Source organism: Natator depressus, chromosome 2 (genome assembly GCF_965152275.1).
Source record: "Natator depressus isolate rNatDep1 chromosome 2, rNatDep2.hap1, whole genome shotgun sequence".
Classification (NCBI taxonomy): Eukaryota; Metazoa; Chordata; order Testudines; family Cheloniidae; genus Natator; species Natator depressus.
The window spans coordinates 72,066,800-72,087,524 of NC_134235.1; the positions used below are offsets into that span (position 1 = coordinate 72,066,800).

The 20,725-nt window shown below is 45.2% G+C and overlaps 1 protein-coding gene across 1 annotated transcript in view; it reads left to right on the forward strand.

Moving 5' to 3' along the window:
* The window catches only part of PRKDC (protein kinase, DNA-activated, catalytic subunit), a 161,058-nt gene that overhangs the window by 121,638 nt on the left and 18,695 nt on the right, over positions 1-20,725 (forward strand). The window contains exons 65-73 of the mRNA XM_074944407.1: positions 608-796; positions 1,431-1,655; positions 2,169-2,277; positions 4,479-4,590; positions 6,875-7,064; positions 8,685-8,859; positions 8,981-9,171; positions 11,817-11,997; positions 17,927-18,087. Of these exons, the coding sequence (XP_074800508.1) occupies positions 608-796; positions 1,431-1,655; positions 2,169-2,277; positions 4,479-4,590; positions 6,875-7,064; positions 8,685-8,859; positions 8,981-9,171; positions 11,817-11,997; positions 17,927-18,087 (1,533 nt within the window). The remainder of the gene's footprint in view (positions 1-607; positions 797-1,430; positions 1,656-2,168; positions 2,278-4,478; positions 4,591-6,874; positions 7,065-8,684; positions 8,860-8,980; positions 9,172-11,816; positions 11,998-17,926; positions 18,088-20,725) is intronic.

The following is a 20,725-nucleotide window of genomic DNA, read 5'->3' on the forward strand; positions in this document are numbered from 1 at the left end:
TTAAACGTTCTTTTATTTAGTTCACTTCATTATATAATTCAAGAACCATAAAAGATACTTGGCCAAATGCAATATAAATAACAGTTCATAAGACAGTGCTTATTGAGCCAAATTTTCAAGTTATCTCCATTAGTGTCACACAACTTTACAGGCATAAATCAATATAATTTCAATACATACAAAAGAGCATTAGAGAGTGCAAATTAAGTGCCTATGGTCTGCACATGTAAGTTCTATTTGTGTTCACAAGTTGATAATCGATAAAAAAATGTGTGTGGAAATGATTTACCTACAGAATGTTTGTGTCTAAATGAAAGGTGGAAAAATGCAGCTCTTTACAAATGCAGGTTGACTGAAGCTCACATCTGAACTGAGTTTTATATGTTAAAGGTGTGACTGGCTTAAATTTTGAAGAATTCTTTGGAACATTTTCTTTGGTCCTATTTGCTGATTAAACACAAATGCTGATAAAGGAATAAAATATTGTCATGCAACAGTGAAAACATTATAGGTTTTCCTGAACGTGTTCAGCTAGAATAGTAAAAAGATCATAATGTTGCTGCTAAGAACCTACTTGTTTTTTTTTCATCTGACATTCCTTTTCTAGGCTCTCTCTAAACAAGACTGGTCGGATGGTGAGCCTACTGAAGCAGAAAAGGATTTCTGGGAACTTGCATCTCTTGAATGCTACAACCATCTGACAGAGTGGAAGTCACTGGAGTATTGTTCCACTGTTAATATTGATAGCGGACAACCTCCAGACCTAAACAAAACTTGGAGTGATCCATTTTATCAGGTTTGTGAAATCATTGCTAGATTAGATTTGATATCACACTGATTGCATTTGTACAGGGGCCATTACTGCAGTGCCTTGATTAGGGATAGAGGTAAAGTGACTTGATCACAAAGGTATTTTTCACAACTTAGATGAGTTTTCTTATAAAAAAGTACAGTCAACAGTAATTAAAGTAAATATTTTTTGCTATTCTGTAGCGTCTCAAGTTGCCCTTTAGTCCCATGACTGAGAAAATGGCTCCAGCCTTGTCACATTGTCCTCTTCATGTTGCTGTCATTTATTTTTCTCCTCCTCCTGTATTTGGATGGTCACACAGAATTTATCTTGAAGCTGATAAGAAATGCAAAGCGCCAGTACCTGTGCAACTGCATGAGCCCACCAGAAGAGGGTGCTATGTGACTTGTTGGTTGATGGGAGTCAGTCTGAAAAAGGTTAAGATACACTGAAAAGTATAATTACATTTGGTGAAATATGTTAATCTTTTCCTAATTTGAAAATCTTTAGGCCTGTAGCAGATGGAACCAGGCCCCTATATGTCTTGCATATGGTTCTACATCACCAGCAACAGATGGCAGAAGTGATTATTCAGTATCCTGCCCTAGGAGTAAAGAGACTTTACTTTTTTCCTCTGTAGGAAACCTATCTGCCATATATAATACGGAGTAAGTTGAAGTTACTGCTCCATGGGGGCAATGACCAGTCCTTGCTGACCTTCATTGATGAGGCTATGAAGATAGAACAGAGGAAAGCCCTTATAGAAATGTATTACAGCCAAGAGCTGAGTCTTCTCTACATCTTGCAGGATGACTTTGACAGAGCCAGATATTACATCAGCAGTGGCATGCAGGCCTTCATGCAGGTAACAAAGCTGCTGACATGTCAGCTGTGATTCTCTGTAGGAAGTCATGTCAAGTGCAGCCCTTGCTGCTACTGGAACATTCCTTCAAGATAAAAATATAAAGGATGGAATCTTGACCCCCTTGAAGTGAATGGCAAAACTTCCGTTGACTTCCCTAGGGTCAAGATTTCACCTCAGGAACTGAAGAAATGGAAACAGCCATCCAGTGCAACATGCCCCCCCCCCCCCATTTTGGGGGTGTCTTACTCCTTTTAGTTTATTCATTCTGTCTCCTCCCCCCCCCCCCGTATATCACACTGAGTTTATTCAGCCTAGTTCACTGATGTGTCATTCTGAAAACCTCTAACTAGTGTAAACTGATACTGGTTGGTTTTATGCATCTTTTCTAAGGATGATATGAATCACAATCTAGTTGAGCATAGCACATAGAAGGATCGGTTATTTATCTGCTCTACAGTGCTTTAAATAAAAACATGATAAGAAATCACTTAAAAATCATTTTCCCTCTCCTAGAACTATTCCAGTATTGATAATCTGTTACACCGAAGTCGACTAACAAAGCTGCAGTCTGTCCAAGCTTTAACAGAAATACAGGAATTCATCAATTTTATAAGCAAACCAAGTAAGATATTTTTCCCCACAGTATTTTTCGCTTATTTTGTGTATATACATTGTGGCATCGAGCTTTTTATTTTTGGAAAGAGTGAGTGTAGTTATTTTCACATGTCAAAAGACGTTGAATCTGTGTCTGCTACAGTGAAGATACTTTTAAAAAGGGTCATCAGCTATGTTATGTTTTATGTTTCTAGCCCTTGCCATAAAATCCTTGCATGATGATGTAAAATACCAATTATCTCTTTAAAATTACACATGATTAGTTTTAGACTAGTTTGATAGATCATAGAATCATAGAATATCAGGGTTGAAAGGGACCTCAGGAGGTCATCTAGTTGAATCCCCTGCTCAAAGCAGGACCAATCCCCAACTAAATCATCCCAGCCAGGGCTTTGTCAAGCCTGACCTTAAAAACCTCAAAGGAAGAAGATTCCACCGCCTCCCCAGGTAACCCATTCCAGTGCTTTACCACCCTCCTAGTGAAATTTTTTTCCTAATATCCAACCTAAACCTCCCCCCCTGCAACTTGAGACCATTACTCATTGTTCTGTCATCTGGTACCACTGAGAACAGTCTAGATCCATCCTCTTTGGAACCCCCTTTCAGGTAGTTGAAAGCAGCTATCAAATCCCCCCCTCATTCTTCTCTTCCGCAGACTAAACAATCCCAGTTCCCTCAGCCTCTCTTCATAAGTCATGTGTTCCAGTTCCCTAATCACTTTTGTTGCCCTCCGCTGGACGCTTTCTAGTTTTTCCACATCCTTCTTATAGTGTGGGGCCCAAAACTGGACACAGTACTCCAGATGAGGCCTCACCATTGTCAAATAGAGGGGAACAATCACGTCCCTCGATTTGCTGGCAGTGCCTCTACTTATACAGCTCAGAAGGCCGTTAGCCTTCTTAGCAACAAGGGCACACTGTTGACTCATATTCAGCTTCTCTTCCACTGTAATCTCTAGGTCCTTTTCTGCAGAACTGCTGCCTAGCCATTCGGTCCCTAGTCTGTAGCAGTGCATGGGATTCTTCCGTCCTAAGTGCAGGACTCTGCACTTGTCCTTGTTGATCCTTATCTTTTGGCCCAATCCTCTAATTTGTCTAGGGCCCTCTGTATCCTATCCCTACCCTCCAGCGTATCTACCACTCCTCCTAGTTTATTGTCATCTGCAAACTTGCTGAGGGTGCAATCCACGCCATCCTCCAGATCATTAATGAAGATATTGAACAAAACCGGCCCCAGGATCGACTCTTGGAGCACTCCGCTTGATACCAGCTGCCAACTAGACATGGAGCCATTGATCACTACCCGTTGAGCCCGACAATCTAGCCAGCTTTCTATCCACCTTATAGTCCATTAATCCAGCCCATACTTCTTTAACTTGCTGGGAAGAATACTGTGGGAGACTGTATCAAAAGTATGGTGAAGTCAAGGAATAACACATCCACTGCTTTCCACTCATCCACAGAGCCAGTTATCTCATCAAGGAAGGCAACTAAATTAGTCAGGCATGACTTGCCCTTGGTGAATCCATACTGACTGTTCCTGATCACTTTCCTTTCCTCTAAGTGCTTCAGAATTGATTCCCTTAGGACCTTCTCCATGATTTTCCCAGGGCCTGAGGTGAGGCTGACTGACCTGTAGTTCCCCAGATCCTCCTCCTTCCCTTTTTAAAAGATGGGCACTACATTAGCCTTTTTCCAGTCATCTGGGACCTCCCCCAATTGCCATGAGTTTTCAAAGATAAAGGACAATGGCTCTGCAATTACATCCGCCAGATAGTAGTGAACAGCATAGATAGATCATGTGTTCCATTAATATCTGCCATTTTAGGCATAAAATATAAAGTTATTTACATCTTATCAGCTTAGTACAAAACTCTAGTTAACAATTGTACCTTTGTATTCCACTATACTCCTATGAGGAATACTGGTAATAACTGTCTTTCTTTTTCAGTGATAAGTATTGCCCCTTTTAGTTTCTTTACTCTCTAGTAGTTGAGATACAGCAATACCTAGAAAATAGTGTAATAAACACCAGACAATGATTCATTTAATAGGAGTCAGGAAATTTGAGTGAGTTTCATTATAGTAACTGCTGGCTGCTGCTGTGTCAATCTGTGCTTTTCTCATTCTAAACATTATGGTTTGACCCCCTACATTTTCCCATTACCTCCATGCAGCCTTTTCTTAAAGTATTTTTAATTGATTTTAGGCAGCTTAGCTTCTCAAGCTTCCCTTAAGAGACTTCTCAGAATTTGGACAAGCAGATATCCAGATGATAAAATGGACCCCATGAACATCTGGGATGACATTATTACAAACCGGTAAGATGAGATACTTGTCTGTTAACTATGATTCTACATGTTAGTTAAGCTTGCTATATTTCTCATGTTGCTTGTAGAAATTTTTGGTTGGAATCCAGCACTCCGTGATTTCTAAGTACTATTGTGTCTTGCCTTTCAGATGGAACAAATTGTTTTCATATTACTAAGATATGGAGAGGAGCAAAGGGCAGACTGGGTGCGTAGGTGGATAAGAGGATGTTTTCATATAAATAGTATAGTTAGCAGATTAGATCAATAGCCTAAAGCTTAAAATTGTTTGTCATCCATCAATAGCTAGGTACACGATAAGGAAATAAGGATTATAAATTAAGATTTTGCCATCCATCCATCCTTGGCCCAATTTTTCAATCCTTACATATGTTGAGGAGTACATGGGTGAATAGTCACATTTATCACAATGGGGCTACTCACTAAGTGCCCCTCAGCGTGAGTAAAAGTAACAATAATGGGCTCTCAATTACCGGATTTCTTTAAACAGCTAGAAGTTTTAACAAGGTTTTATACAAAGAACCCAACCCCAGTCATCCCCATGTTCTTCAGGTATTTATGTGACTGTCTTTAACTATTACTATAACCAAAACTTCTGCTGTGCAACAGTTACCTGAAATGGCTGACCCTTGAGAGACTTTATTTAGGCAAGCTCTCAAGAGGCTCAGATGCTTTCTCTAACCTTTTAATTTCTTTCTCCTCCCCATAATATTTCTCCACATCCTCTCCTTTCTCTCAATGCAACTTCAGATCACTCTCCTTTCCTCAGTCTTCATCATTACCTCTCTCTGAGCCAAATAAGCTCCTTAAAATTTGCTGATTATGGAGTCTCAGCAGGCTTGGCAGTGTTCGTTCAGCCAGGAGCCAAAACCTCGTGTGCATAGGAGCTTATTTAGGTTAGAGGTGAACCAAAACACATTTCATGCTTTATCCTTTGGGAAAGCCCCAAAACTTACAAGCTTTGGAGAGTTGACAAACTGCTGAAAGCTTGCTGTGGGCTTTTAAGATACCCACTTGTGTCTTCTCTTAAATTAGGTTATAAGGTTCCTTGGGACAGGGACTGTATTTCTGTGGTGTTTACACAGCACCTAGCGCAGAGCCAGACTGATACCCAGACTCCCAGTGAGTAACAGTTTACATGGTAGGCAGTCCCATTGAAGTTGATCGGCCTACTTATGGAGTAAGGTAATAGTCACTGTGAGTAAGGATATCTCAGTGGGTCCCTTGATAGTGACTGGAGTCTCAGGGCACTACTGTAATAAAAATCTCAAAGGTCACTTGTGCAAACTTAAATAAGGTTTGCAGTTGGGTCAGAGTTTGACATGAAATATAGGCTCGTGCTAGAGCTGGTAAGGATTTTTCCTGTGAAATAGAGTTTCATTGGGAAATGCCGATGTATTGAACCTGAAGTGTCTCACAGAAGCATCTCTGGTTTGATAAACTTCAATTGAATCACAGGCAGGTTTCCAAGGGAACTCTGCTTGGTTTCATGGCAGGCTGCTGGGGAGCCTAGGCTTCTAGGGTCCATGGCTTTGGGCAGCCCTACCATTCAGACTGCTCCCAGGTCAACTGGCTCCCAGGACCCACCCACTTGAAAGACTTGGAGCCAGCAGGCCTAGATGTCTGGAAGCTCTGCGGCCCCCAGTGTCAGGGCTGTGAACATAGTGGGGCTGCCCTGGACCCCGGGAATCCTGGCAGCTGCTGACTGAAATTGACATGATTCTTGTCAGCTTCACCACTGCTCTTTGAAATACTGAAATTTTCCATGAACTGGAAATCCCAAGTTTCAGTCAGCTCTAGCTGGCATTTATATTTTATAAGCCAGTATACATGTTCCTTACAATTATGCTGTCATTAGAGAAAGGGCTATAGGTTTGTCTTGGTACATTTGGGGTAGTATTCTAGAAAAATGTAATAATGGACATTTTCTAGCACCTAAACTCCATAGTCTCCAATAAAAATCTAACCCCATAGCCAGGATTAAAAAATGAAATATTTGTAAGGAACACCATTTCAAGACAGAGGGGTATTCATTACATCAGTCCACCCTGTTTGTGACTATTAATTCTATTAGTTGAATATGCCTACTCCTGACTGAAGAGGATCAAAATCACAAATAATAGTGACATCAGTCAGTGATTGAAGCTGCTTAGCCATATTTACCAGTGGGAAATTTGGCAGCATTGAATATAGATCAAGGAGAGGAAGGATTAAAATCACCTGTGTGCTTCTCACTGTACGTTAATGTCTTATATTTCCTTTCACCATTGTGCAGGTGTTTCTTTCTTGGAAAAATTCAGGAGAAACTGCCTAACATCCAGGCTGATGATAGTATGGAGGTGGATGGAAGGGGAGATGTTGGTGACAAAATGGAAGCAGATATGCAGGAAGAAGACATTCATTCAATGATTAGAAGCTGCAAATTTAACATGAAAATGAAGATGATAGAGAGTGCCAGGAAACAGGTGACTCTGCACTGTCTGGTAGTGCTTGATTCATCGGAAAACCATAGCTATTAGAACTGGAAAAGACAGATTAGGTTGTCCAGGTCATGCTGCTGCCAATTCAGGGATTTTCCCCCACAGTATGTTCTTGAATGCCTGGGGAAGCCTGATTCTTTTTCTACAGAATTGTAGATGACGGCTGTTAATTAACAACTTTTCTAAAATGTGCAATTTCAGGAAATGTGCCCAAAGGCTCTTTTCGTTCACCAGATGTTCCTGGTATTTTCCAGAACAAATAAATAAAGCATCAGAAATGTTATAGTTGTGGGCCTGTGGGGGGCATGTGTAAGTAGCATAATGTATCACATTTTAAAGTTTTTTAATTTCATGTATTTATATTTCTATTTTTATCTTCTGCTCTAGTAAGGTAAGGGATCTGAACAGGGATCTGCCACCACCTCTCAGGCAAGTGCCCTAACCATTGGGCTATGGGATATTGTTATGTGGGACTCTGTCTTTCCTTTTTGAAGCTTTTCCTCTCTGGAAAAATAATTAGTCATTAGAGCAGGGATCCTGGGCCTCCCACATCCTGGGTGAGTTTTCAAACCACCAGGCTCTCTCTCGCTCCGGACTAATGACTCTTTAATTATTTATCCACAATGGAACTGCTTCTACAGGAGAGACTGAGGGAGGGCCACATCAGAATATTCCATACCTAGTGATTGGGGCCCTCACATGCTGATCCCTTGAACTGGGGTTTTCCATGTTCCACATGAGTATCATAAGGACTGAGCTAAGTCCCATTGTCTGTTTTGTGTGAGCTTACCTGTGGGGCCAGATCCAGCAGGCAAGCTTACCTGCTTACCAGCTCAGGCCCAGCGTGCAAGTTAGGTGGAGGAACAGCTGTGTTTCCCCGGCCTGTGCATCACATTGGGACTTAGGTGTCCAGATGTCTAGAATGGAGCAGAGGCTCAGATACACAGAGGCAGAAACATAGGTGCCTAGGTAACTTGTTCTGCAAAAAATTACACACCAAGTGAGTTAAAAATCTACAGGATTCAGCAGCAGCTGAGCTGTGGGAGTTTTAATACTAGTAGTGTCTGATCTTGGGATTTAGGCACCAAAAGTGGAAGTTAGGCACCTAAATCCCTTTCTGAATCTAACCCTAAGTGACCTGTTGCTCAGAGGTGCTGAATACCCAAAGTCTCCATTGAGATCAGTGGGAGTTATGGGTACTGAGTACCCCTGAAAGTCAAATCACTTATTAATGGGTCTAAAGATAGATGTAGAGACCTAATTTAGAGACCAGACTATCAAGGTGGAAAAAGTTGACATGTAGACCTCTGTATTTTAAGTAGGATTTGAGTCAAAAATGACTGGAGCTAGATTGTTTGTGTATTTTTTTTTATTTTTATCAAATACTTCCATTAGTGCAAGCCTGTTTTTCACACCCAGCCCAAAAGGCAGTGGTGCCCCTCACACTTTGCTGGAATTCCCAGGACCTTTCCTGTTATACGTTGTGAATCCTGTAATGGCGCTTGCAAAATCCCTGGATCTTTTCATTTGCTGCAAACAGTAGTTTTTTATTTCCCCTTCTTCTAATGCATTATTGAAAATTCCCATTTTGATCTGTTAATGTAGAACAGCTTCTCAGTTGCCATGAAGCTTCTGAAGGATCTGCACAGAGAGTCTAAAACCAGAGAAGACTGGTTCTTGAGATGGAATCACAGCTATTGCCGCTTTAGCCATAGTCGCAGTCAGAGCCAGAATAGTCCTGAACAAATGCTCACTGTGTTGAAAACCATCTCTTTACTGGGTAATAATGTTATCTATTCAGACTCCATTGATGCAGAACCTATGCTATGGATTCCCTTCCTGTTTGTAATGGGAATCCATTTTACTGCCAAATTACCAACTTTATTTCTGAATTCCAACAGATGAGAGCAAAACTGACTACCTGAGTAAAAACATAGTGGCCTTCCGCAACCAAAACCTTCTGTTGGGTACCACTTACCATATTTTGGCCAGTGCCCTTAGCAAAGATCCAAGATGTCTTGAAAAAATGGAGGAAGAAAAAGCTAGGAAAGTCGTAATGCTTTCTGGAGAGAGGCCTGAAAACTCTGAGAAGGTAAATGAGAAGGGAAAGGAGCTTCTTTCTCATTATTGTAGATGGCTGATTTTGTTATGTACTTCATTAACTCAATTACATTAAGCCCATGTTACTACAGTAAACCCATGCTACTACTCTCTGCTGCTAGCACTGATTTCTCCAATGAGCTGCAGCTGTGCGAGTAGTGCTGCAGCTGCTGTTAGTCTGATCTGGACCCTGCTTAGTCAGTCATGGGCTCCTGCCCCTGGACAGTCCCCTCCTACTCATTGCTGGAGAGGAGGTTCCATGCCCCAAACTCCCACCAAGATGGTAAAGAAAAACTTGTGGAAGCAGGTTTTGAATCTGCTGTGTCCAGAGCCTCCATGATTGTGGTAGTGTTTGTCCCTACTGACATCTTATATAGAGGAAGGAGGTCTGTCCGAGAGCATGTGCATGCACAAGGGCAAGAAGGGTGTGGGAGCAGGGAGCAGAGACCAGCCTCATAGTTGGATGGGTGGTACTCTTTGATATCCATGCTAACATCAGGCAGGGCTGGTCACATGAATCTCCCATGAAGATAGTCAATTCCTAATATTAATATAGCTAATTTTCTATTTATTTTAATGATTGTTTAGTCATTTTAATGATCACCCATAGCTAGGAGTAGAAAAAAGTAAAATTTGTCCCATTGTCCTTTGCCTTAATTGCGCAGGAGTACAATATAAAAAGCACGCAATTGGAGATCCTACCAGATCTTCAAATGTATGTATTGAGAGTTGTTCAAGATGCCCTGGAACTGAACTTATGTCTTTCAAAGGAAGCCAAATGGAGAGTTAAGCTGCATATATCAATTTATATCTGCTGATCTTGATAGCTGCCCTCTATTAAGAGCCTTGGGAGTAACTACAGTCAGAATGAACAAACAGTCTTATTTGTCTCTCCAGGAACAAGTACAATCTGTAAATGAACAGTGTCAGTACAACAAGGACAAAAATTATTATAACTATTTCATAAAGTTAAAAATTATTGTGCTTATTACTCTACCAGAATGAATGACAACGTTCTTTATAATGAGCAGTTGAAAAGTAAGCATGAAATCTCTTCCATACCGCCTTGTGCTGTGATCCTTAAAAACTAAGAAAGATCATACTTATTTGAGAGACCTCCAGAAAGATACTGCAGTAAGTGGTGTCCATCATTTTGTGGATGATTCTGTTCCCTCTGAGTCAGTATTTAACCAGTGTCCCAGCATGGTACTAGAGAGCACTATATTACCTTCTGGATGAGACATCAAACTGAGATAACATGGTACCTTCTGCAAGACCTAAGCGTGTTAACACTTGTCTCCTGACCAAATTCCAAGTCTAATAATTTCCCTTTGCCTCCATAAACTTCACAATGTAGGGTTTTTTGTTTATATTTTGATTCCCTCCCTCCCCCGAAACAAATAAGGGAAGAACAGAAAAGATGAAAGAACGAAAAGGGAAGAAAGGAAGTGGGGGTAGGGAGGAGAAAGAAGAATGACATCTCTGTTTCCATCCACTAGGGATTAATCAAACATTTTAAAAAAGTTAGACCAAGTCTTTTTTCAAATTTGCCTGAAGTCCCTGTTCTCCAAAATGTTACCTGCTCTGAGATGCCTGGTCAGCCAAGTTGCTGAGCCAAGCTTCTGTCCCTGGACGCAGTCTGCTCTTTTATATAAGTAATATGAATCATTTTGCTACAAGCACAGCTCTGGAGAACCAAGCTTTCCATGAATTGTTGCATTTCCAAGACAATAGGATATATCACAAAACACAGTTCTCTGAAGTGATTTTTAAGGAGATGCCTTTTACCATATTAATCCTCCTGCCTGCTTCTAGCCAAAAGGATTATATCCTGGGACTGTCCCAAAAAAATTCACAGTGTAGTTTATATTGGATACAGTATTTTTCACTTGCTGTTCCTAAACTGTTGGGTGGTATTGCTGAATACTGCTAAACAGCTGGCACATTTCTGCCAAGTAGGTGGTAGCATTGGTAAATGATGGAATCTGTATACAGAGTTTAGGTAAGTTTGTTTGTAAAATGCTTTGTAAATGATTTCTTCCATTCAGTACATTGTGGTAGAGAAATCTGGGATGACCACATTGTGCCTCAGTTCTCATAATAGAAAAAAACATGATTTGTATATAAATAAAGGTTAAAACTAGATCTGGGCAAAGAGCTTTTTAACAAAACAAAAATTCCCCACATATTCTCATGAACATTCATTCAAACTAAAAAACTTAATTTTCTTCAACTGTGCTTGTGTCTCTTTCACGTTAACTGTTTGCAAATAGACTATTGAATGAGTTTACTGGCTTGGAAATACCAAATTGTAGAGAATGTTCATAGAAAGTGAATTTTAAACTAATAAATGTGACTTGCATTGGAAGCCCCAATCTAAAATTTATGCCTATTCAGACAGGGAACAGAACTAATACCATATGATCTATGTATCCAATACAGCTCAAATTTCAAATATTGAATACTTGCAGCCAAGAATCATCTACAGATCAAGAACTGTTCACATAAAGTATTTGACAAATATGTGCTCAGTCTTCATTTGCAAATAGAAAAAAGAGACTAAATTTGTTGAATATTCACCATGACCTATTTGCTGAACTCTTCTTGTTGTGGTTTCCACTTGTGGTTGAATTTCAGGTGATAGCAGGTCTGAACAAGAGGGCTTTCCAGTACTTCAGCACTGCAGTGAGGAAGGCTGAAGAAGAGGTGCAGTCTCACTCTATGGAGCACGTAGACCTTACAGGAGTCATAAATGCTTACATGACTTTGGTTGATTTCTGTGACAAGCATCTCCGTAAAGAGGAAGAAGGTTCATCTGGTGAGTCAGAAATTAAAATATTTGTCAGGACTTCTCATCTTATTGTTATGCAAATTTCAGATGGGAGAGTGCCAATAGAGAGCAGTCAAATGCAGGGGCTAGAGGTGGGCCATTTAAAAAGAAAATATTCTTGTACATGGAAGAATTTATAACCTGTGGTGTTTAATACCAAGGGAGTAACTCCTGTTGTGGAGGATTTACCTAAAATACATCAGGCTTCACTCTGCTCCTGAAATCCCAGAAAGTTATATGGCTTGAATTTAAAGGTAAACAGATTGTCCTCTGTGGCGGTTCAATGACAAGACAGAACACAGCTTTTAGCAAGCAAGCAGGCTGGTCTCTGCTAACAGGCTTCTCCCTGTCAGCTTTCCACCTTCCCCTTTATTCTCTCTCTCCCCCCGCGCATTACATTCTCCAACAGATAAAAGGAATACACTGGCTTTGTTTAACATTCTTATTTACCAATTTCTATCTACCGCATTCCTTGCTCTCGGGCCTTGAGCCCAGTCCTGAGAGGCTTCCCACGGTTCATATCATCTTGGCGAGATTCCAAGGTTGATGCCCTTGGATGGAGCAGTGTGTGCGCTACTCCTACACAACACTCCGGGTGTGCCCTGAATGTTGCCAAGCGCATAAACCTTTATGAATCCTACATCCCCTCCTTCTTTTTTGTTTGTTTGTGCTCGGCCATCTCATGGTAGCCATCAATTTGCATTTGCAAGCCAATTAACTCCCGGACAGACAAGGTCATAACTCGTGGAGCCTGCCAGGGCGGGTCTCGACAAAGCCTTAACAAAGAGGGAATACATTGTACACAGCAGCAGCAAAAAATAAGCTTAAGAAGGTAAAGTGTAATTGGCCGGGCCCCAATTAGCCATGCTAGAGTACTGGGAAGAGAGGTTCGAGTAAGCAGTGAGCATCATCTCATTCCCAGTTTCCTCAGGGTGATGACATACTGAAATAAGGCATGTACCTAACAATTCTTCAGCTGCTACAAAATCAAATAAACAAAAGTGGGTAACATTTGCTATTGAAGCCAATCTTTCCCATAGGTTATATGTCATTCGGGCCCGTAACGGGGGAAGCGCTCCCGAGCCAACCCCTACAGGAAATAGCAGGCACAAAAGGCATACAATCAGTACAGAATTAGCACTGATTTGGGCGAGAATTGCCACAAACAATGTCTCAGGAGTCTCTGGCTGTTGGTTTGCTGCCAGTCTTCGTTGAGCCGCGGCGACCAATGCTTTTACTGCTCCCCATGTCACGGGCTGGCTTGGGACGCTACGCCTCTTCCGTTTCCGTCCCGCCGTTGTCGACCCGGGAGGCGCCGTTGTCGACCCGGGAGGCACCGCGGTCTCCTCCAAGGTCAGCTGAAAATCCGGTATGGGGTTCGACAGCCCCTGGTGCCATGCCATGCTGTTTCAGTGCCGGTCGCACACACCGGGCTGGAACCCACAACGGTCCTGCAGGAAGAAACACAGCAGCATATCCCCGACCCCAAGTGATTAAAGGCACTGGGCCCAACCATTGCGGATCAGGCAGCTGACGGTAATAGACACGCGGTCTTTCCATTTGTGAAAATGCCGATCCGCGGGGGTCTGCTGATCTGCGTTCAGCGTTAAATTATTTAAAGTAAACAAAAGGATATGCAGTTGTTGCTGAATGTCTCCTAAGATTCGGAGACGCAGCTCCCCTTGTTTTAATTGTTTGTCGAGCAAGATTTTTAGCATGCGATTTGCACGTTCAACAATAGCTTGGCCTGTGGAATTATAAGGGATCCCGTGTTTGAGACGGATGTCCCATTGGGCACAAAAGATGAAAAGTGCTGTGGAGCCAATAGGCTGGGGCATTATCCATTTTTATCTGGCTCGGGTGACCCATAACAGCAAAACAGGCTAGCAAATGGTGAATAACTTTGGGAGTGGCTTCCCCACGCTGTGGGCTCGCCCAAAGGAATCCCAAATAGGTATCAATGAAAACATGTAAAAACGAATAGGGGCAGAATTGTGGCACGTGAGTGACATCCATTTGCCACAGCTGATTCGCTGCGGTACCTCTAGGGTTAACGGCATAAAAAAAGGTAGGGGCAGCAGCGGCACAGTGGGGGCAGGAACGAACAATAGAACGTGCATGATCAGCAGGAATAGAAAACTGTCGGGCCAAGACAGAGGCAGACTGATAAAAAAAAAAAGGCATGGCTTTCAGTGGGGTCAGAAAAAAGGGAATTTACCTGACCAAGTAACGCGCGATCAGCGCGCGCATTGCCTTCAATGAGTAGCCCAAGCAGAGGGGTATGACTGCGAATATGAGCAACAAAATAAGGGAAATTACGAGTGGTGATGAGATACTGTAAGCACAGAAACAGGCGAAGGAGGTCCGCATCGACCTGAGGGGTAATGAGGGCAAGGGGTAAATGATCAATTACCTGATAAACATAATGCGTGTCCACAATCAAATTAAAGAGACAATCAGTAAAAAGTTGAAAAGCCAAAATAACAGCAGCTAGTTCCAAGGACTAGTAAAGCTCTCCAAGCGCTGTGCATGCAAATATTGTTGTACAAGTGAATGAAGCGCTTTCAGCTTTTCTAGAGGGAGGGGCCACTGGTCAATCCATATGGGCTCTAAGGATTGCCATACCAATGGTAATGCAGATGGCAAGGTGGGTGAGGGAGGATTTTGGGCCATTATATATTAATATCGAGGGTGGTGTCCAGCTTTGTAAGTAAATCACGGCCCCAAATATTGAGGTGGACAGGGAGTACAAAAGGGCGGATTGTAGCAAGGGCACGGCCTCCCGGTTTAGAGACCGTGACCCAAGACAAACTTTGGCACCCGGGTTTGCTACCCCCAATCCCCCACAACTATTTAGAAGGAACTGTTGGCCAACCGACTGGCCACTCCGGATCACGAATCACCGTAATGTCAGCTCCAGTGTCCACCAACCCTGTAAAAGGAACATTATTTAAAAGAAGTGTTAACTGAGGTTTCGAGGGGCGGACTGACATTGTCAGAGCAACAAGTGGAGAGGACGTGTTGTGAGACGGCGACTGAGCCAGCGTCGATCCAAAGCCGCCTCTGCCCCGGGCTCGATCCTCTGCGGCTAGCACCTGATAGGGGACTAAAATCAATTGTGCAATTGACCGTCCACGCGGGAGCGACTGCGGAAGATGGGTCCATACCTGAACCTTAATAACGCCGGTGTAATCGGCATCGATGACCCCTGGGATGACAAAAAAAACCTGTTTCCCAGCGTGTGAGCGAGGGAGAACCAGACCCACAAATCCGGCAGGGAGAGGTCCCGTCACCTGTGTAGGTATGGCGCAAACCTCCCCCGGCAACTGAAAATCAGCGTCCTCCTGCATAATCAAATCAAGCCCTGCACTTCCGGCAGTCGCCGCTCTCATGGAGTCTATGGATTGTAAGGCAGAGGAACAGTTGTCTGAGTGGGGAACACCCCCGTTTGGCCCTGGGTTCGGGGGAGACCTGTCGTGCGGTTTCCCGACCCGCTACGACACTGATTAGCCCAGTGATAGCCCTTCCGACACTTGGGGCACTTCTTTGAGGGGCGGGCGGGCGCCGTCGATGAGCGGCACTCCAGCTGAAAGTGACCCTCCTTACCACAGTGGTAACAACGCTTCCCCTCCTTCCCGCTTTTCCGCAGGGCGGCGGCCAGAACTCCAGCTGTATGGGCTTGTGTTCTGATGTTTTGGCACGCCCGCAGCATATCCGACAGCTCTAGAATTCCAGAGGCTTGTGCAGCCTGGAGAGCACGGCGGCAATCCTCGTTCGCATTTTCAACCGCCATTTTTAACAGGATCTCCTGAGCTGCCGCAGGGTTATCCACCTATCGGAGGATAGCGTCCTGCAATCTGTTGGTAAAATCCATAAAGGACTCTGATGCACCCTGACGGATACTGGCAAAGCTTTTGGTAGGCTTGCCTGAATCCGGGACCTTCCGGAAAGCATGCTGGGCGCAGGTGGAAATAATGGGGAAGACGGCCTGAGGGAGTTGAGACTGCAGCTGAATGGTAGCAAACTGGCCCTCCCCTGCCAACTGCTCATAAATGATACCTTGCTCTCTATATACCTGGGCTTGGCGTTCCGCCATCTGCCGATACTCACTAAGCCAAATAACATACTGACTGGGTGTCAGCATCATGCGCAACAGCGCCTTCCAATCTTCAGGGATCAGGGTGTACCCACTACCTAGCCCTTCAATGAGACCACGCACATACGTGCTAGTCAGGCCAAACTCGCGAATCGCTTTCTTTACCTCTCTGATCACCGAGTAAGGCAAACTGACCCAGTTTGCAATCTGGTTGCCCTGGCCATCATCCTGCCAGGTCACCGGACAAACTGAGACCAGATCAGCCAGCTCCTCTGCTGCAAGATCTGAGCGAGTCCTCGCTGCGTGAACCATTTGTTGCACCAGCGAAAGCCTCTGAGCAGATGCAGACGACCCCCCGGGGGGCCCCGGAGCATGGGGCCCCATGAGCGGAGGGTGATCACACACCGGCTCCGGTGGGGAAGGCCAGGGAGGCGGTGGTAATAGAGGCACTGGGGGTGAAGCAGGGGGAGGGATGGTTGCAGGAGTGGACGGGGGGGGGGCGCGAAATTGGCAGCCCCTCTGTTGGCGCAGGAGAGGGTCTTTCTGAGGCGACACACTGTTTCGCATTGTCAGGAGGGGGGATAGCCGCAGGAGCCGACGGGCGTGGCGAGATCACCAGCCTCGCGAGGGAGGGCCTGTCCAAGGTGACACGCTGTATCGCGTCGCGGCAGAGGTGCCAGGCATGTAAAGCCTGCACGGGCGCCTGAGGCTCTTTGTGCAATGTCTGGCCCAACCGCTCCCAGTCCGCTAGCCTAAGGGTTCCAGCTTCAGGGTACCACGGGCACTGGGCACTCACCTCCTGTAGCAGGAGAGTGAGTTCTCGAGTGGGGCAGTCATGCTGAGCCTTACGCAGCAAATACTGTAGCTCATTGCGGTGTTGCACTTGCAAAGCAGAGAGGGAGCTTCCCATACTTACCATAACGAAAAATACTCACCGGGATCCACGAGGCGGATGAGTGACGCGTCTGAAACCCTTGCCGGGCGAGGTGAGTGCTGAGGGCCCCACGTTGGGCGCCAGTTGTGGCGGTTCAATGACAAGACAGAACACAGCTTTTAGCAAGCAAGCAGGCTGGTCTCTGCTAACAGGCTTCTCCCTGTCAGCTTTCCACCTTCCCCTTTATTCTCTCTCTCCCCCCGCACATTACATTCTCCAACAGATAAAAGGAATACACTGGCTTTGTTTAACATTCTTATTTACCAATTTCTATCTACCGCATTCCTTGCTCTCGGGCCTTGAGCCCAGTCCTGAGAGGCTTCCCACGGTTCATATCATCTTGGTGAGATTCCAAGGTTGATGCCCTTGGATGGAGCAGTGTGTGCACTACTCCTACACAACGCTCCGGGTGTGCCCTGAATGTTGCCAAGCGCATAAACCTTTATGAATCCTACAGTCCTCAACTTGGATGTTGTTTACATCCTTTTTATTCTTTCTGACAGCTGCTTCTGGCTTCACCATTACTGAGTCATGAGGTCTCCATCTTACTGGTGGGATATGCATCCTATCCAGCAGATGCTCCTCTTGTTCATTCCCAGACCACGACAGTGCTGTGTATAACATGGGCAAGTTACTAGTGATGACGCAGCCTCCTGATAAAAGCTAATGCTTACAGTCCAAGAATACATATACTAGTGGTGTGTGCAGTTCAAAAAAGTCTTCATATGGGAAACAGAACAAAGTAAAAAACAAAAAAGTTAAAATTCCCTACAGAGCACCAAGAAAGTAGATAATACAATTAAAAGTAAAGATGATGTTTTAGACGATCAAAGGGATGGAAAAAAAGATGGTGTTTCTGATAATTTTTGTTTAATGTTTCTTGGCAGATGTCATTGCTCTGGATCTGCAGACATTCCCGGCCATTGTAGTGGAGAAAATGATAAAAGCTTTAAAGCTGAATTCCAGAGATGCTAGGCTAAAGTTTCCTAGGCTGCTGCAAATAATAGAAAGGTATCCAGCAGAGACACTGGGCCTAATGGCACGAGAGGTTAGTTACTTCCATTCCTGGGACAGCAGAGTTGATTGTGAACCAAATATTTATTGAACGGAATCCCTTTACTTCAAATTGAATTTTGGATTATTGTGTAAATCTGTATGTTAAAATGGGATGTTTGGAACTTGTTGCATTGCACTTTTTGCTGAGTCAGCTGCTGAGTTGGTTAATGAAGAAATAAGACTTGAGCAGTGGTTCTCAACACTGGCCCAGCACCGCAGCTGTGTGCTAAAAATAATTAAGTTTGCTGCTCCGGTCAGGCAGGGGCTGGGGCCAGAGCTGGGTGAGGGGGAGCCTGCTCTCACAGCCCTGCTGGAGCGATCCTGCCAGCAGGAAAGGCCAAGCAGTCCCCTATGGCTTGGAAGGAGCTCAGCCGGCAGCCTGCTGCTTCTGCTCCCTCCCGTCTCTGTCTCCCCACGCTGCAGGAACACACTGTCAGGTATTGGTTAACACTGGTGACCAGGCGCTAAAAATCCGGAGACCACGGGAACCCGTGTCAGCTGTGGGTATAGCTTGAGCAGACATTGCCCCTCCCCGCTCCCCCGATTTCTCCGCAGCTCTGCTTAGCTGTCAGGGAGGGAAGAGGCTCCCTCTGTCCCTCTCCTCAGCTGAGGCTGGCAGGCAGCTCCAGGACGCTGCCTCCAGAGACCCCTCCACAGAGTGGGGCCAGGATCGGAGTGCCCATCGCTGTCATCTTCTATATGTGCTGTGTCCCATTTCTGGACAGCTGGTGAGTGCCTGGGGCGGGCAGGGCAAGAGGGTGGCGGGGGGAAGAGGCAGTGGGGAAAGAAGAGGGATGATACAGGATGGGGGAAGAGATGGGGATGGGGGAATGGGGCAGGGGACAGTGTGGGGAAGAAAGGGGGTGGGGTTGGGAGAGGAAAGGGGAGGGAATGGGATGGGGGAAGCGAAGGGGATGACTGAGCGTGCTGTTGCCGGGCGACTGCTGCCTCCTTGCTTCTGGGTGTCTGTCCAGAGAAATGGGGGGGCATGTCCCTCCCCACGAGCCACTTCTTTGTGTCGCCTCCGGCAGGGATGAACATGCTTCAGGCTGTGACCGCCTGCCCATCCCCTATGGCCATTTCCAGACCCTTTGTTTCAGCCGTTCTCAACCTGCGGGCTGCATGCAGCCCAATTAGCACACAGCTGCGGCCCCGCTCAGGTATGTGCTAAAGGCCACGGGCTCCCAGCTGCCCTGCTCCGGGCACCCCAGCTGGGCAGCTGGCTGCTGCCTGGCCCTGCACAACAGGGTCCTGGCGGGCTCTGGGGTCGGGGTCCTGGCTTTCGCCTGGCCCCCTATAGCTGAGTCCAGGCAGCCGGCTAGCACCCGTACCCTACACCCCACTGTGCAGGGCCAGGTCCTGGCTACCCACCCTGTCCTGCACAGCAAGGTCTCAGGTCGGGGTCCCTGCCCCCACACCCAGCTCTCCGATCCTGGCCCCACTCTGTGGAGGGGTCTCTGGGCGGAGGGTGCTGAGCTTAGGGGTTTGTGTGTGGGGGATTTAGGTGGGGGGCACTGTGGTTCTCAAGCTGCAGCCCAGCTAACACTTTGAGGGCCGCAAATGTGGACCACAATGATAAATAGGTTGAGAACCACTAGACTAGAGGGCTACACACTTTATTTCTGTCAGCCAAGTGCTTTGCACACATCAGGGGCTCCTTGCATCCCTTCATTTTCCCCCACAAGCTTCCCATCCCCTCTTTCAAGGACTCCTTGTAACCCTTTTCCTCCATGCCAGGCCACTGTGTGACATCCTCTCTTCCCCCCCCCCCCCCCCGTGACTGCTCCTGTCTTAGTCTTGGTCTACACTGAAAAGTTCTCACACACCCCTGATGTACATAGCTGTGCTGACCTACCCCCACAGTGTAGACACAGCTGTGTTTGATGGAAGAATGCTTCCATTGACAGATCTAAACTTTTTTCAGGAAGGTGGTGCCCCTACCCCACTGGGAAAAACCTCTTCCATCGGTGCAGGCTGTGTCTGCATTATAGGTTTATGCTGGCATAGCTATGCCGGTATAGTTTCTGCATTGTTAGCACAGGCTTGTTTCAAAATCCCTTTTTTAACTGAATTTATATGCTAGTGCTTACAGATTGGGGGGGGCAGTGCATTGATATAGGGACATACTGAGAAGGCATCATGGGAACAGAATCGCAGCTTGGCTGCCCCACTGAGCTGAGAATGTATCTGTGGAAGCCAAGACAGGAAGACTACGACCTGGTCTACACCTAAAACTTAGATCAACCTAGCTGCATTGCTTAAGGCTATGAAAAATTTTGCACCTTGTGCAACATAGTTAGCTCAGCCTAATCCTACTATAGACTCAAGCATGCTGATGGAAAAATTCTTCCATTGACCTAGCAACCACCTCTCATGGATTAACTACACTGACAGAAGATACCCTTCTGTCTATGTAGGAAGCATTTACACTACAGTGGCTATTGCGGCACAACTGCAGCACCACAGGTGTGCTGCTGTAGCCACTTGACATAGACACACCCTAAGAACTGTGACAGTAATGAATTCCCCATTAGAACATTATGGGTGAAGTCTGTCCTAGCTAACAGATGCCACAAAAGCAATAGCTGCTCATCAGGAGTCCTTCATTATTTCTTTTCTCTTTGGTTAAG